Source organism: Castor canadensis, chromosome 9 (assembly GCF_047511655.1).
Source record: "Castor canadensis chromosome 9, mCasCan1.hap1v2, whole genome shotgun sequence".
In the NCBI taxonomy this organism is placed as follows: domain Eukaryota; kingdom Metazoa; phylum Chordata; class Mammalia; order Rodentia; family Castoridae; genus Castor; species Castor canadensis.
The window spans coordinates 154,842,331-154,855,435 of NC_133394.1; the positions used below are offsets into that span (position 1 = coordinate 154,842,331).

The 13,105-nt window shown below is 46.1% G+C and overlaps 1 protein-coding gene across 1 annotated transcript in view; it reads left to right on the forward strand.

Moving 5' to 3' along the window:
- Rnf212 (ring finger protein 212) overlaps positions 1 to 13,105 on the forward strand; it is a 60,452-nt gene that overhangs the window by 17,275 nt on the left and 30,072 nt on the right. The window contains exons 6-9 of the mRNA XM_074041144.1: positions 2,285 to 2,337; positions 2,437 to 2,488; positions 4,140 to 4,185; positions 9,018 to 9,081. Of these exons, the coding sequence (XP_073897245.1) occupies positions 2,285 to 2,337; positions 2,437 to 2,488; positions 4,140 to 4,185; positions 9,018 to 9,081 (215 nt within the window). The remainder of the gene's footprint in view (positions 1 to 2,284; positions 2,338 to 2,436; positions 2,489 to 4,139; positions 4,186 to 9,017; positions 9,082 to 13,105) is intronic.

The following is a 13,105-nucleotide window of genomic DNA, read 5'->3' on the forward strand; positions in this document are numbered from 1 at the left end:
ACAGTATGGTGCATCTTATGTACAGTGATGTCTCTGGTTTTGTGATGTGTTGGAGTTTCCTGTTAAGCTTCTCCCTGTGAATCAGTCAGTTGAGTGGTTGTGCACTAGTTTGAAAATCAAGGAGTTGATGGTCCTTTTGGTATAGCTGTCTCCCACTGCTGTGGGAGTAGGTGGACCCTACCTGTCTGTCTGTTGGGAACCTGAAAGGGGCATGGAGTCAGGAGTGTAGATGTCTGTCACAGTGACTGCTGGTCCTGTTCCTCACTCTCCTTTGCCTCCATTTGGGGAGAAATGGCCTCTTTCATGTCTTTATTTGGGATGTGCTTGTCTTGTGAGTGGTGTGTATTCCAGGGGTCAACAAACCCCAGGCCCCAGGCTGAAGGTGGCTTTCACATTTTCAGAAGACATAGAGCACAGTGCCAGAGCCTTATGTGGCCAGCACTAGCACTCCTTTCACAGATGCTTGCAAACTCCTGCTTTTAAGAGTCCTTGGAGAAAGACAGATTATGTATCCAGGTGTAGAATTACTTCTGTCTTTTCTCCTTCTATGTGATATGTTTTGTTTCTAAGCAGGCATGTTCTTTCATTTCTTCTAGAAGATTCCCAGCCACAGTCCTTGAAGATGCTGCTTCTTGCATGCTCCTTTGCTGCTCTGGTTGGAACAAAACAAACTTGCTCCTCCTGCCTTCTTATGTCTCCCAGCCTGTTACCATTTCTGGCTTCTCAGCTGAAGAAGCAGCATTGGGCTGCTTCTTCAAGCTCTCTGATTCTCTGTTTAGTACTACACTTACATAACGTCCTCCATGGAGTTTCTGTTTTTACCATTAATTTACCATTTCTAAAATATTGCTGCTCACTTTCACTCAGTTGCTTTCTCATTGTGTCATCTCTTACTCAGGTGTTTCACATAGGTTTTTTGCTTTCCATATTTGGCGTCTTCAGGAATTCAGATCTGCCTTTTCCCTTTGGCTCTGGCTCAGGGTGTGTCTCTGGTGGGTTGCTGTTCTTTGGCATAGATTGGTCTCACTCTGCACGCCTCTATGGGCTGCCCACTCACCTGCCTGAAGATGAGTCATCCACAGCCTCCACTGAGTGTCAGCACTGCTGGCTGGCTGCTACTGTTGTCTTCTGTGGAGCAGGGATTCCTGGAGACACCCTCCCCATTTGCCCAGGACCTAACAAAATGTGTCCTAGCACATGGAAGCAGGAGTTAGCTGAGTACCCTTCAGAGGACCTAGGCCATAGCCATGCCAGATGCAGAAGCTAAAGATGATTTTACCTGCTATGGTCCACAGGCCTTCAGCAGGGCCTTAGGGAGCACCTTCTGTGCTCTCAGTACCATTTGGACTTGGCAGTTCATTCGAGCCAAATGTACCAAGTACCTGTCCTCAGGGAGTTGCTGTTCAAGGGAGGGCAGAAAGTGAGCTTACATATCAAGCAGGAACACATGCTGTTAGGGTAAGTGATGTTGGGTGAGAGACAGGGGATACATGTGCCAGGAAGCATTCCAGTAGATGACCTTAGAGCATAGGCCTTATCACAGATGTGACATAATTGCCTTTTCTTAGCTCTTTTGATCCTAGCCTGGGTTTGTCAGGCACAGACTTTTCCTGAATCTCAAATACCAGTTTGTAGCCTGGCAATAACTCCTCCTTATCGTTGCTCATACACCTCCTATAAGTCTGAGAAAATGGACATGCTTGGTCCATGCCCATATGCATACCCCAGTGTATCTACCACTCATGGTGAGGCAGACAGGAAGATCCAGGTACAGCACCCTGCCAGGATGGGAAGTTGGAGCTGGCAGTAGGCCTGAACTGGGGTTCTGGGCATCAGACCTAAGGCAAAGCCATCTCTGCTGCCTACAGTCATGGAGATCCAGTACTTTGCTGAATCTGAAAAAAAAAAAAAAACAACCGAGCAACTTGTTCCCATTTCTCCTGTTGGCCTTTGAAACTTGATATGTTATTAGCTTCTGCTGTTGTGTCTGAATTTCATACATTTAACCCTACCTACCAGTAGCTAGTTGTAACAACTGCAGCCATAAGAGTTAGCTATGTACATGGTGAGCAGTGTTGATTTCACTTTGCTTCTGGGTTGGGGCCAGGCAGGGAAAGAGGACCAGCAGAAAATGGGAGATTGGTTAAATTCAAATGGAGTGCTCATCTTCAGGACAACTAAGATTAGCTGGCTGTTTGAATGCTACCTTATATTTTCAGTAGGGATAAATTAGTGGTACATAAATTTCATCATTTAATGCAGTGTCTTTTCTCCATCTCTTTAGTATGAGATCATCACAACAAACAGCTTTCAGCTCAGTAAAAAATTCACTTTCAAGTAAGTAAAGTGATGCAAGAAAGAATGCAAAGATACCGGCTGCTGAATCACACTAAATATACACTGAAGTAAAAATGTTTGTAATCATTGCTCCTTCAGCAAAGCCAAATGGATATTTCCTGTTGCCGCCTAATTCATCAGCCCCTCACAGGTGGGTGGGCCTGGTGGGATGGTCTAAGAGTTTATAAAAATTGTGGGATCCACAAGTCCTTCCTGTGGACACTTCTACATTTCTCTTCCTATCCCCCTTTCAAGCCCCCAAATCTCACAAACCTAGAGAATGAACAATTTATTGAACGGTTCTGCTGCCTTTGGTACTTATATCATTGTAAGACTGAAGTCTCCAAATTGGGAGTGTGATCCTTAATGGCCAATCAGAGCACCACATGCTTGCAGCCACTGATTTGTTGAGGATAATCACGTGAGCCAGTGTTATGTGCTGGGGTTGCTGAGCCAGAGCAGAGGCAGCTCCACCCTGCCCAGAAATGAAGGGGCTGGCTGTGGGCATTTATGGGGTGCTCTTTTTACCTAGTGGATAACCTAATGCCTACTTGTCTGACACTAGACCAGTGATCCTCATATGGAAAGCTTGTTTCCATATGAAACATATGGCTATAAGAACATATGGCTATGTCCTTGTAGTCCTTGTCTGGCCTATGTCTCTCTCATGGTGACCATTGCTCTGTGCTGGGAGCCCAAACTTGTGTTCTCTGGTGTCCTAGGGGAAGCCCAGCCTCGGGCAACCCTGGTTCTTCTAGTGGAGGGTGCACATTCATAACACCACCACAACAGGAGATGGATTCAAAGATTTTCCTTCAGATCCTATCAGGCAGGGCATGATGATCCTATCAGGGAGGGCAGTCCCCCATCCTCAGGCCTCATGAGGCAGGAATGAAGAGTTAACCAGACAGAGGGAGAAACCAGCACCTATAGTGGGTCCAGATGTCATCCAAACAGGTTTTCCTTGAGGATTTAGTTGATGGGTATGGAACAAGCAAGCACAAGTTCCAGGAGACCACACTGTGACTGAGAGGTGGTCACTGTGGCATTTCTACACAATCCAAGGTGCGAGGTCAGGCAGGCAGGCTATATCTAGCTTTCCTTTAGGGAGTGTCATCAAGAGGAAGGTGAATATGGCAGATACCTAGGTCAACCACACTGAGGAAGGAGGGGAGGTGGAGGGATGGAAACCGTCTAGGATGACTGAGCTCTGCTTCTGATCTGGGGACATTAAACTTATATTTAAAATTGATACCTAGGCAGCACAAAATTAGAATGTACTATACCCAGGCTGGACTCTTGCTGGAAATGTCAGGGAAAAAAAGGCCATTAGGATGGCCAAGCTAGGGGAGGGCCAGCTCAAAAACAAATCCAAATGGTGTTTTCCTTTCCACCTTTGGGTTAATGAATGGTATAACATGTAGGCTTTCAGTATATGGTAACAAAAGGAAGTGGATTTTCTTGCTGGAGGGAGATCTAGTCAGCAGGTCCAGGAAAGAGTTGGAAATCCTAAGGGGTGGGGCAGCAGGAGACCTGACTGGAAGATGGGGCCCTCCTAAAGGAGCAGTGGGTTGGGGGAGAGTGGCCACAGCTCCTGCACCCTGAAAAGGCTCTGTTTGATTCACAGGGCAGCTACTAAGTGCAGGAGGCCATCAGATCTGTGATTGACCATGCTCTCACAGCATCATGAGAGGAGGGAAAACATTCACACAAGGTCTCCTTACATCCAAGTGTGTTTAAAATGGCGTTTTTAGATTATACAAAAGTCCCGGGCTCAGTTAATATATTTCATTGCTTAACAGAGTGGAATCTATGGAAGTTGACCTTACTCCTTCTCCAGTGAGGAAAGTAAGTACGGTATGCTACTGTGTTGCCCATGTCTCAGAACATACTGGATGTTTAGCCCTTATCGCAGTCCTCAGCACTCATAAACATAGCTGTTTATTTAACAGTGAACTGACCTCAACTGGAGCTCTTGGCTGTGTTCTGGTCCCTGGGGGTAAGGGTTATGGTTCTAAACTAGGTCTTGAAAGACCTTTATGGGAATAGGAATGATTCATTCTGCCATAATGCCCAGGCCTGTCATCATGGAGCAGGCACTGGATCCTGTGCTCCTGTGCAAAGTCCAGCAGGATAGGCAGGAGCATAACCCTGTGTTCCCCCCACTACCCCGCCTCACCCACAGCCTTGAGAAGAGACAGAAAACACTGCTGGAGAAAAACAGAAACTCTGTCAGCCCAGGACAAGAAGTAGCTTAGAAATGGGAGGGCTGAGAAACAGCCACAGCTGCAAGTTGGAAAGAGACAACAGAGGAAGTACAGCCACAACCCGGGGTGGTGCCATGCAGGTCACTTATCTGCCTGGTCCAGATAGAACTGGTTCTCCTGTGTGTGCCATGTCACCAGATACTAGGCCTCTCAAAGAAAGGGTAGAGTTCCAGGAGCTAGGGTGCTCGGTGGGCTGGGACCAGCAGGAGGGAGAAAGGAGGGCTGTGTGTGCTCTGATGGTAGTGAGTGCATTTCTTTGCTGCATGTTCATTCATGTATCACTAGGAGAACTTTTCATAGAGCTGCCTACCACTAGCACTGTTCTCAGCACTTTGTAAGTGTGATGTCCTCCTAGTGGTCCTCCAAGACTATGAGGACTTAATGATGAGAAGTGATGCTCATTTCCAGGGGAGTCCCCTGAACCTACTTATGGAGGAACCTGGATTCCAGAGTAAGAAGGTGGAACAACTTTGTGTAACAGGGGATGAGGAGCTGTCCACAACTTTGGAAAGAAGATACCCAATTTCTTGGCAGGAGTTATGAATACAAGCCACCCCTCTCTGCCCAACTCACTTCCCAGCAACCCCTGTCCATACTTGCTTCCTCCAGTGTACATCCCACCTTGCCCTGGGCACCAGGGCAAGCTCAGGCCCTTCACTGGAGCTCGTGGATCCCTGCTGTGCACCTCAGCTCAGAGGCCAAATACCTACTTCCATGTGTGCTTCATTTCACTCACAGCCTTACTTCAGGGGTGAACATGTACTTGAGCATGGCTTTCCTTCTCCCCACACCATGACGAGGAAGGATTCTCTCCTGTCAAGTCTGTCCTGTTCTGGTTTTCCTTAGGATCCAGGCAAGTCAGCTAGTTTAGTGATAATGAAGACAACAGGCTCAGTTGACCTACATATTACTGGGCATCATATGACAGCTGAAATACCAGACACACTGAATAAAACTTCAGAGTGAGGTGCCAGGCCATATGATGGCAAACATCTGGAAGGGGCCAGATAGTAAATACTTTCAACTTTTCAGACCAAATGCTCTCATTTGCCACTACTGACCTCTACCACAGGATCTAAAACCAGCTACAGATGTTATGGAAATGAATGGGTGCAGCTATGTTCCAGTAAAACTTTATTGACAAAAACAGGTTGCTGACTAGTTTGTCAAGCCCCATGCTACACTGCAATGTGAAGTTTAAGGAATATGTCTAAAGTAAGCCTTTCTCCTCCTGAGACTCCTATGACTCCTGAAGTGGATGTTTGTAGAGCTTTCTTTGGAGAGAGTGCCCTCCCATAATGGGATGGAATGAGAGGTGTTCCCATTGAGTCCAAGCCTTAGCCAGAGGTTCTGGGGAGACCTCTTGGATTGCCCACCTGTGCTTGGATCTTACTTAATGGCTGGAAGAGAGCAGGCTACACACCCCTCTTGAGGTGAATGTCCTAACCTACTGAGGCACTGAGAAGGAGTATCTAGCATGAGGAGTGAGCCTTGACTGTGATCTTTGCTCAGAGCTTTAGTCTTAAATAAGAGTGGGACTTTCTGCTGTGTACAGCTGACCAGTGCTGACGAATCTTTTCTATAAGGTAAATCATGACTTACAAACATTAAGTGCTTTATTTAACCATTCATGGGAGAAAGCAGTAAAATGGAAATGGGAAAGCCAGTGTCAAGGGGAATCCAAAGAGCAAACATACATGGGAAGCTTTATGGAATGTGGATGTGGAGACAAGCACAATGACAGACAGCATCATTCCTAACCCACATGTGTGGCAGAGGCCACTGTGGCCCATAGACAAGAATCTGCCAGCCATGAGACAGCCCAGGCCCAGAGGATTTCCACATTTTCACATCAGGAACTTCCTGGGTCTCACCAGGAAAACCCTCCACTAAGCAAGTGTAAATACAGGGAGAGGACACGATATACTTTGACTGTATCCTGTGCACCAAGCCCACTCTGCGTGCTGGTTACAACCAGACAGTGTTGGTTTGTGTTGGTGAAGCGTGAGTGGGGGAGGAGGGCTCTAGGGTAGGAGAGGCAAGCTCCACTGTCTTTATGGAAATATTTGAGGGGCACGTGTGAGAAGAGGAGGTGAGAAGCCTAATGTGCTCTTGGCAGTTTGTGCTGAGTTGAAGACTAGTGTCCTCCCATGTTTCCCAGGGACACCAGCTTTCCACAGGAAGACCTCAGTGCTCAAGGGTATACTTTCTAGGATGCAGCCTGACATACAGCACCCTCTCCCTGGGCCTCTTCACTTTATAGTGTCATTCCTAGAACCATCTGTGTGGTGTGGTCCTGAGCTCTGTTGTATTGTCCCAGTTGTCACAGTCAGAGTAAAAGCTGTACCTAGGTCTAGAGTGACCACTGAAACCTGGTGCCACTGAATGCAGACCCAGATTCCTACTTAAACCAGCAACACCCAGGCAAGCTCAGGGGATAGAGTATCAAGCAGCCCAGTCCTGGTGTACCTTATTCCACAGAGCCCAGACTGGAGACAAATGGCTAAAAATGACAAGTGCACACAATGGCACCTCAGCAGTCTCTTCCTGCATGTCCATTTGACCTCTGCCACAGACCAAGCCTGGGGCCACCCAACAGCTACCTTGGTGTGGTCCATCATCCTGGGAACTCAATCTCTTGGAATTCTTTTTGCTTCAACTTTTACTGGAGCCTTCCCCCAGACAGGGGACTTGAAAACTAAGCCAAAAAATCAGAATCACAATCCTTTTTGTGTCTCTCTATGTGTGTGTTATTGGGGGTTGAACCAGGCCCTCATGCATGCTAGGCAAGCACTTTACTTCTGAGTTACAACCTCAAGAACTTTTTAATTTTATTTTGAGATAAGGTCTTACTTACTTGAACTTGTGATACTCCTGTCTTGGCCTCCTGAGAAACTGAGATTATAAGCATGTGCGACCACACCCAACTGAGAATAGTTTACCTCATTCAAGTCTTTTTCTCTATGAAGTTTCAAATGTATCAGTTGGTTCAAGTTCACATGAGCTCTTATAACCAACTGTGTTCTGTAGAACAGTTAGATGAGGGCTATGAGCTGAGGGGACAAGAATGAGTACTACCTGGAGGGTTTGCTGGGGTATGAGCTGTGGACTGGCCTGTGGATCCAGTCACTGCCCAGGTCTGTTGGAGATACCATGGCACACAGTGAACCTCAGGAACCTGGGCCCTTAGACTCAGTGGGTGGCCACAGAGTAAGCCCCATGGAGAGGGAGGACTGGCTGGCACTGGGACATGTGGAAGTGCCAGCCACTCTACAGGAGGATGACTGAATGGACCATGGTTCAAAGGGGGTGGGGTGACTTCCAGTGAACTATGGGAAGGACCCAGAAACAAGGAATAAGAGTACTATGATAGGTGAAAGGAGGAACCTAGACTGTCCCATGAGGCAAGAACTCTTCTGTGTTCACAGCACGCAGGCAGTAGCTGAGGTACAGGGAGAGACGCTCCAGACTCCACAGTCTCCATCTTGGTGGGGTGTGAGTGAAACCCTCAGCTTCACGAGGATAGGAGTAGGGTGCAGGAGTCAAGCCAAGATGAGGAGTATGCCAGTGGGAAAGTGACCTGCAGGCAGCATGGAGGCCACTTGAGTATCAGGTGCCTGAGTTGGAGCTCAGGTAGGGGGCTGGATCCTCTAGGGTTTGACCAGCAAGGCAGCATCCAGGATGTCACAAAGGAAGTAGGGACCACCCAAGCCAGTGGAGAGGCAGTGGGGACGGGGTTTCCTAAGTGGGTTGGAGATGCCTTTCATCAAAGGGTCGTGGGGTGGTGTGTCGGGCAGTTAGCACCAAAGTTTCAGCAAGGGCATGCTGCTGGTGATGGCAGAGTCTAGGGCCCCAATGAGGGAGATAGGAGCCTGGAACAGGAATGCCAGCAGTGGGCGATAGCTGAAAAATGACCCCAGAACAGACTGGCCACAAAATGCCTCAGTCACATCCAGTGTGCGAGCAGAAGCTTGTGACCTAGCTGCACAGCCTTGCCAGGCAGCTCTGAGCCTTCAGCCTCCTGTGAGTCAAGCAGGGATGGTGACAGTGCCTGCCTTGCTGCTGTCCCTAGGAGGAGATTGCAGAACAGGGCCTGATCAAGTGGTCTGCCCAAGCAGACCACTTCACATTTCCTAACATCAGCCAAGAACTTCATCTGCCTTCCTCCTTCCTGACATTGTTGAAAACACTTAGTGGGGTCCTGCACCAATTCATCATTTCAGGCCCTGGTGGAGCAGAGGAAGTAAAACTAGCAATCCTTGGGATACATTCTCCAGGTGGTGGGCAAGCTGGTTTTGTCTGAGGTGCTGGGACTGTGGGGTAGAGCTCCAGGGCTCTAATAAACCATGAGAGTCTGAACCTCACAAATGGCAGCTGAGAATTTCACCAACTGTTTTTCTTTTGTATATTTAGCCTGAGGTAGCAGCGGGCCCCACGAGAATCTCTTTGATTAGTCCACCTCAGGATGGACGCATGGGTGAGTACGGGTTCCTTAGATTACCTCAGATCCACACACAAGTTAATATTTGTTTCCTGAAGACCATATTTTGTCAAAGCCGTCAGCACATATCCAGATAAATGTTGCCCTCCAACAGTCAGCTGGGAAGCTGCACATTCACCTCAGCGGTGAGTCTTGAGCCCTTTCAGGAAGAAATGTGTATGCGTCATGGGAGGAGCCAGTCCTTTTTTACTGTCTCCTCATGGTTTTAGTCAACAGTTGTGTTCCTAGGTTTGCTTGCTGGTAATTGGCTTGGGTCTCTTGGATCCATTTTCCTTGCTGACTCTGGTCCAGTGAATGCTCAGGCCCTGGCTTCTCTCATGTGGACCTTCCCACTGTCCCCAGCCCTCCTCCAGAAGCATGAGGTTTCCCCTCCTGCTCCAGGTATGGGAGCTGTTATCCCCAGGTCTATGGCCTTGGCCCACAGTGTCACTGAACGTACAGAGCCCCAGCTATTCCCCTTGCTCCTTCCTGCATCTCCACCAGATGACTGACAGTGCCATATAAAAACAGTTTCCAGGGCTCAATGGGTTTGTGCATAGACATTTATGCATGCTGGATTATCCCTTCCCATGTGTTTCTAGAAGGGCGGAGGACCCATGAACTCTAGATTATTCTCTTCCCATGTGTAAGGAGGGGTCACAGAAGAGCTGCCCTACTCTCATTCAGACAAGAGGCCTAGCAGAGTCTTGACACCCTTCTCAGCCACACCCTCTGTCCTGTGACTCTTCTTCGCCAATCTTGAAGGGAAAGTCATTGTGATTTTCATTTCTGTGACTACTAACAATTCTATTTTTATTCATCTCTTTTGTTTTTTCCTTTGGATTATCTATTTTTGCTCTTTGTCCTTTACATATATGAAGTTTTTAACATGAAAGATACTGACCTTTTACCCAATTTGCCTTAAATTTTGCATTTGACTTTACAGTTTTAGAAACATAACTTTTTTATTATTGTACTGGGGTATGTTGTGACATTTACAAGAGTTCTTACAATATATCACAGTTGAATTCATCCCCTCTGTCATTCTCCTTTATCCCTCCTCCCCCTATTCCTGGAATAGTTTCGACAGGTGTCATTTTTCTGTCTTATTTATACATGAGTAGGTAATATTTCTATCATGTTCACACTCCCACATCATACTTGTGCCAGCTCCACAGACAGAACCTGTTTGCCTTCCTGTTCTCCATTTTTATTTAAAAATGAAGATAGCTATACAGGGAGTTTCTTTGTGACATTTCCATATATATATATACATGTATATATATGTATGTATGTATATGTACATATATGTGTGTATTATAATCCAAATTGGCTCATCCCCTCTATTTTCCTCCTTTCCACTTTAGTCCCCTTCTTATTGTGGTTTCAATAGGTTTAAGAATCCTGTATGTACTCAAATCTATTATTATTGTCCTTTCTGTTGCATAGGTTTTTGTGCATAGGTGGGTATTTTGTTTTGTTTTTGAGAGTTTTTAATACCTAAATTATTTCTCCTATCAGGTTTTTTAAAGGATTTTATTCTATTAAAGTAGTTTTAGGTTCACAGCAAAACTGAGGCAAAGGCGTAGAGATTTCCCATAGTCTCCTTACCGCACGCATGTGTAGCTTCCCCATCATCAGCGTTTCCCACCACAGTGGAACATTTGTTGCAGTGGATCAACCTACCTTGACACATCGCCATCCCCCAAGCCCGTCATTTACATTACGATTCAGCGTGGTGTTGGACATTCTGTGGATACATGGGTATGTTAATGACACGCACCCACCATTATTGTATCATGCAGAGTAGTTTCCCTGCCCTCACAGCCCTCTGTGCTCTGCATGTTCATCCCTCTCTGTCCCTGGCAATGACTGATTGTTTTGCTCTCTCTGTTGTTTGTCTTTTCCATGTCATACAGTTGGAGTCATGTATGCAGCCTTTTCAGACGGGCTTCATTCACTAATAATAAGCACTTAAGTTTTCTTCATGGCTTTTCATGGCTTGACAACTAATTTCCTTTCAGTGATGAGTAATATTCCACAGATTGTTTATCCTTTTATTTGCTGAAGGGCACCTTAGCTACTTCCTAAGTTTTAGCACTTACAAGCAATGCCTCTATAGATACGTCCATTGCAGATTTTATACAGACATGAGTTTTCATCTTCTTTGGATAGATACCAAGGAGCACAATTAATATGACCATATAGTAAGAGCATGATTAGTTTTGAAAGAAACTACCAAACTCTTCCAAGTAGTTACACCATTTTGTTTCCCAGCAACAGTGAAGAAGAATTCCTGGTGCTCCACATTGTCCCCAGCATCTGGTGCTATCAGAGGTCTGGTTTCCACTGTTCTGATAGGCGTGTGACCATGTCTAGTGTTTCTTTCACAGTTCCCTGAGGGCATGTTATATAAGCAGCTTTCCAAATGCTTGCTGCTGTACATCTTTGGTGAATAAGGTCTTTGACCAATTTTTAATTAGGTTGTTCATTTTCTTAGATATGTCTCTTGAAAATATTTTCTTCCAGTCTGTGACTGTCTTCTCATTCTCTAGATGCTGTCTTTTGCACAGCAGAATTATCCAGTTTCCAATGTTTACCTTTTTCCAAACTTCTTTTGACTCTCTTGAATTATACTTTGAGACAAATATCCAACTTGTCTTTAAAAATAATTTGTTTTGAAAATGCTTCAAGCATACAGAAAATGTAAGACCATTATAAAATACTTCCATGTCTCCCTTATTCAGATTCCCCAACTGTCAGCATTTTGCCAGATTTTCCCCTACCCATTATCACTGGTTTTCATGTATTACAGACTTGGTGCCTGAGCACCCCTGAAGAAAACGAGACACCCTTCTACACAACCACCCAGTGTTCAGACCAAGCCTTAGCCTTCACGTGGCTCTGCCATCCCTTCCTCTCTGGCCAAGAATCTCATAGAAAGAAGAATTATAGCAGGCTGTAATGTCTCTGCAGTCTCCCCCAGACTTTCCTCTCAGACTCTGTTTCTTGTCCTTAAAGAACACAGACCTTAAATTCTGAAGTATGACCTGGAACCTGGGTCTTTCAGAGTGTCCTCATGAGACCAGGCATGCTCTCTTGGCAGGAATGTCCCAGAAGTGCCACTGCTTTTCTCAGGGCATCACATCAGGACACAGGAAGCTGATCTGTTCACCACAGGACTGTTAGCCTCAGTCACCTGTTTCCTCCATGAGGTTGTTAACCTGACCATACTTCTGCCAGGTTTCTTCACTGCTGCCTGCCCCATAAAGAATGAGACTCAGGGAGAGATACTAATGTCCATTCCTTCATTAGGCCTCACCCATCACAACGAGCCACTCTCCCACAACTGCCTCATGGTGGCTTTCTGTTTTCACAATTCCTCCTATAGGTATTGATTGACATCCCACTGCAAACATGAGCTTTCCCTTTACCCAGTTTAGGCATTTATTGGCTTAATGCAGTATAGATCCATAGGTTTCAGTTTTGTTCTGGGTTATAGTCTCTGCTTAAATTCTCCCAGGCTTTTGAAAAACCTCAACCAGGCAGGGTGTGGTAGTATACTTCTATAATCCCAGCACTCAGGCTTAAGCAGGAGGATCGTGGCTGGCCTGGGCTACTAGGGAGGCTCTATCTCAAAAAAAAAAAAAGAAAAGGAAGAAAAAGAGAAAAACATGACATGAACCACAGGAATTCTATATTCAGTGAAATGATTTGAACATAAAAACAGAACCATTGCTCACAAATGTGTGCTGTAAAAGGTTTTCAGGTTGAAGGGAAATGATGCCATAGTAATTTAAACTACAGAGGATGAAGAGCATCAGAAGGGTAAATGTGAGGATAAACAGTTGCATTTTTTTCTTTTGTCTGTCCTGGCAGGCATGATGGCTCTTGCCTATAATCCCAGCTACTAGGGAGGTGGATGGAGATCAGAAGGATTGCAGTTCCAGGCCAGCCAGGCAAAAAGTTAGCAAGACCCCATCACAACAAATAAGCCAGGTGTGGCAACAAACGCCTGTGA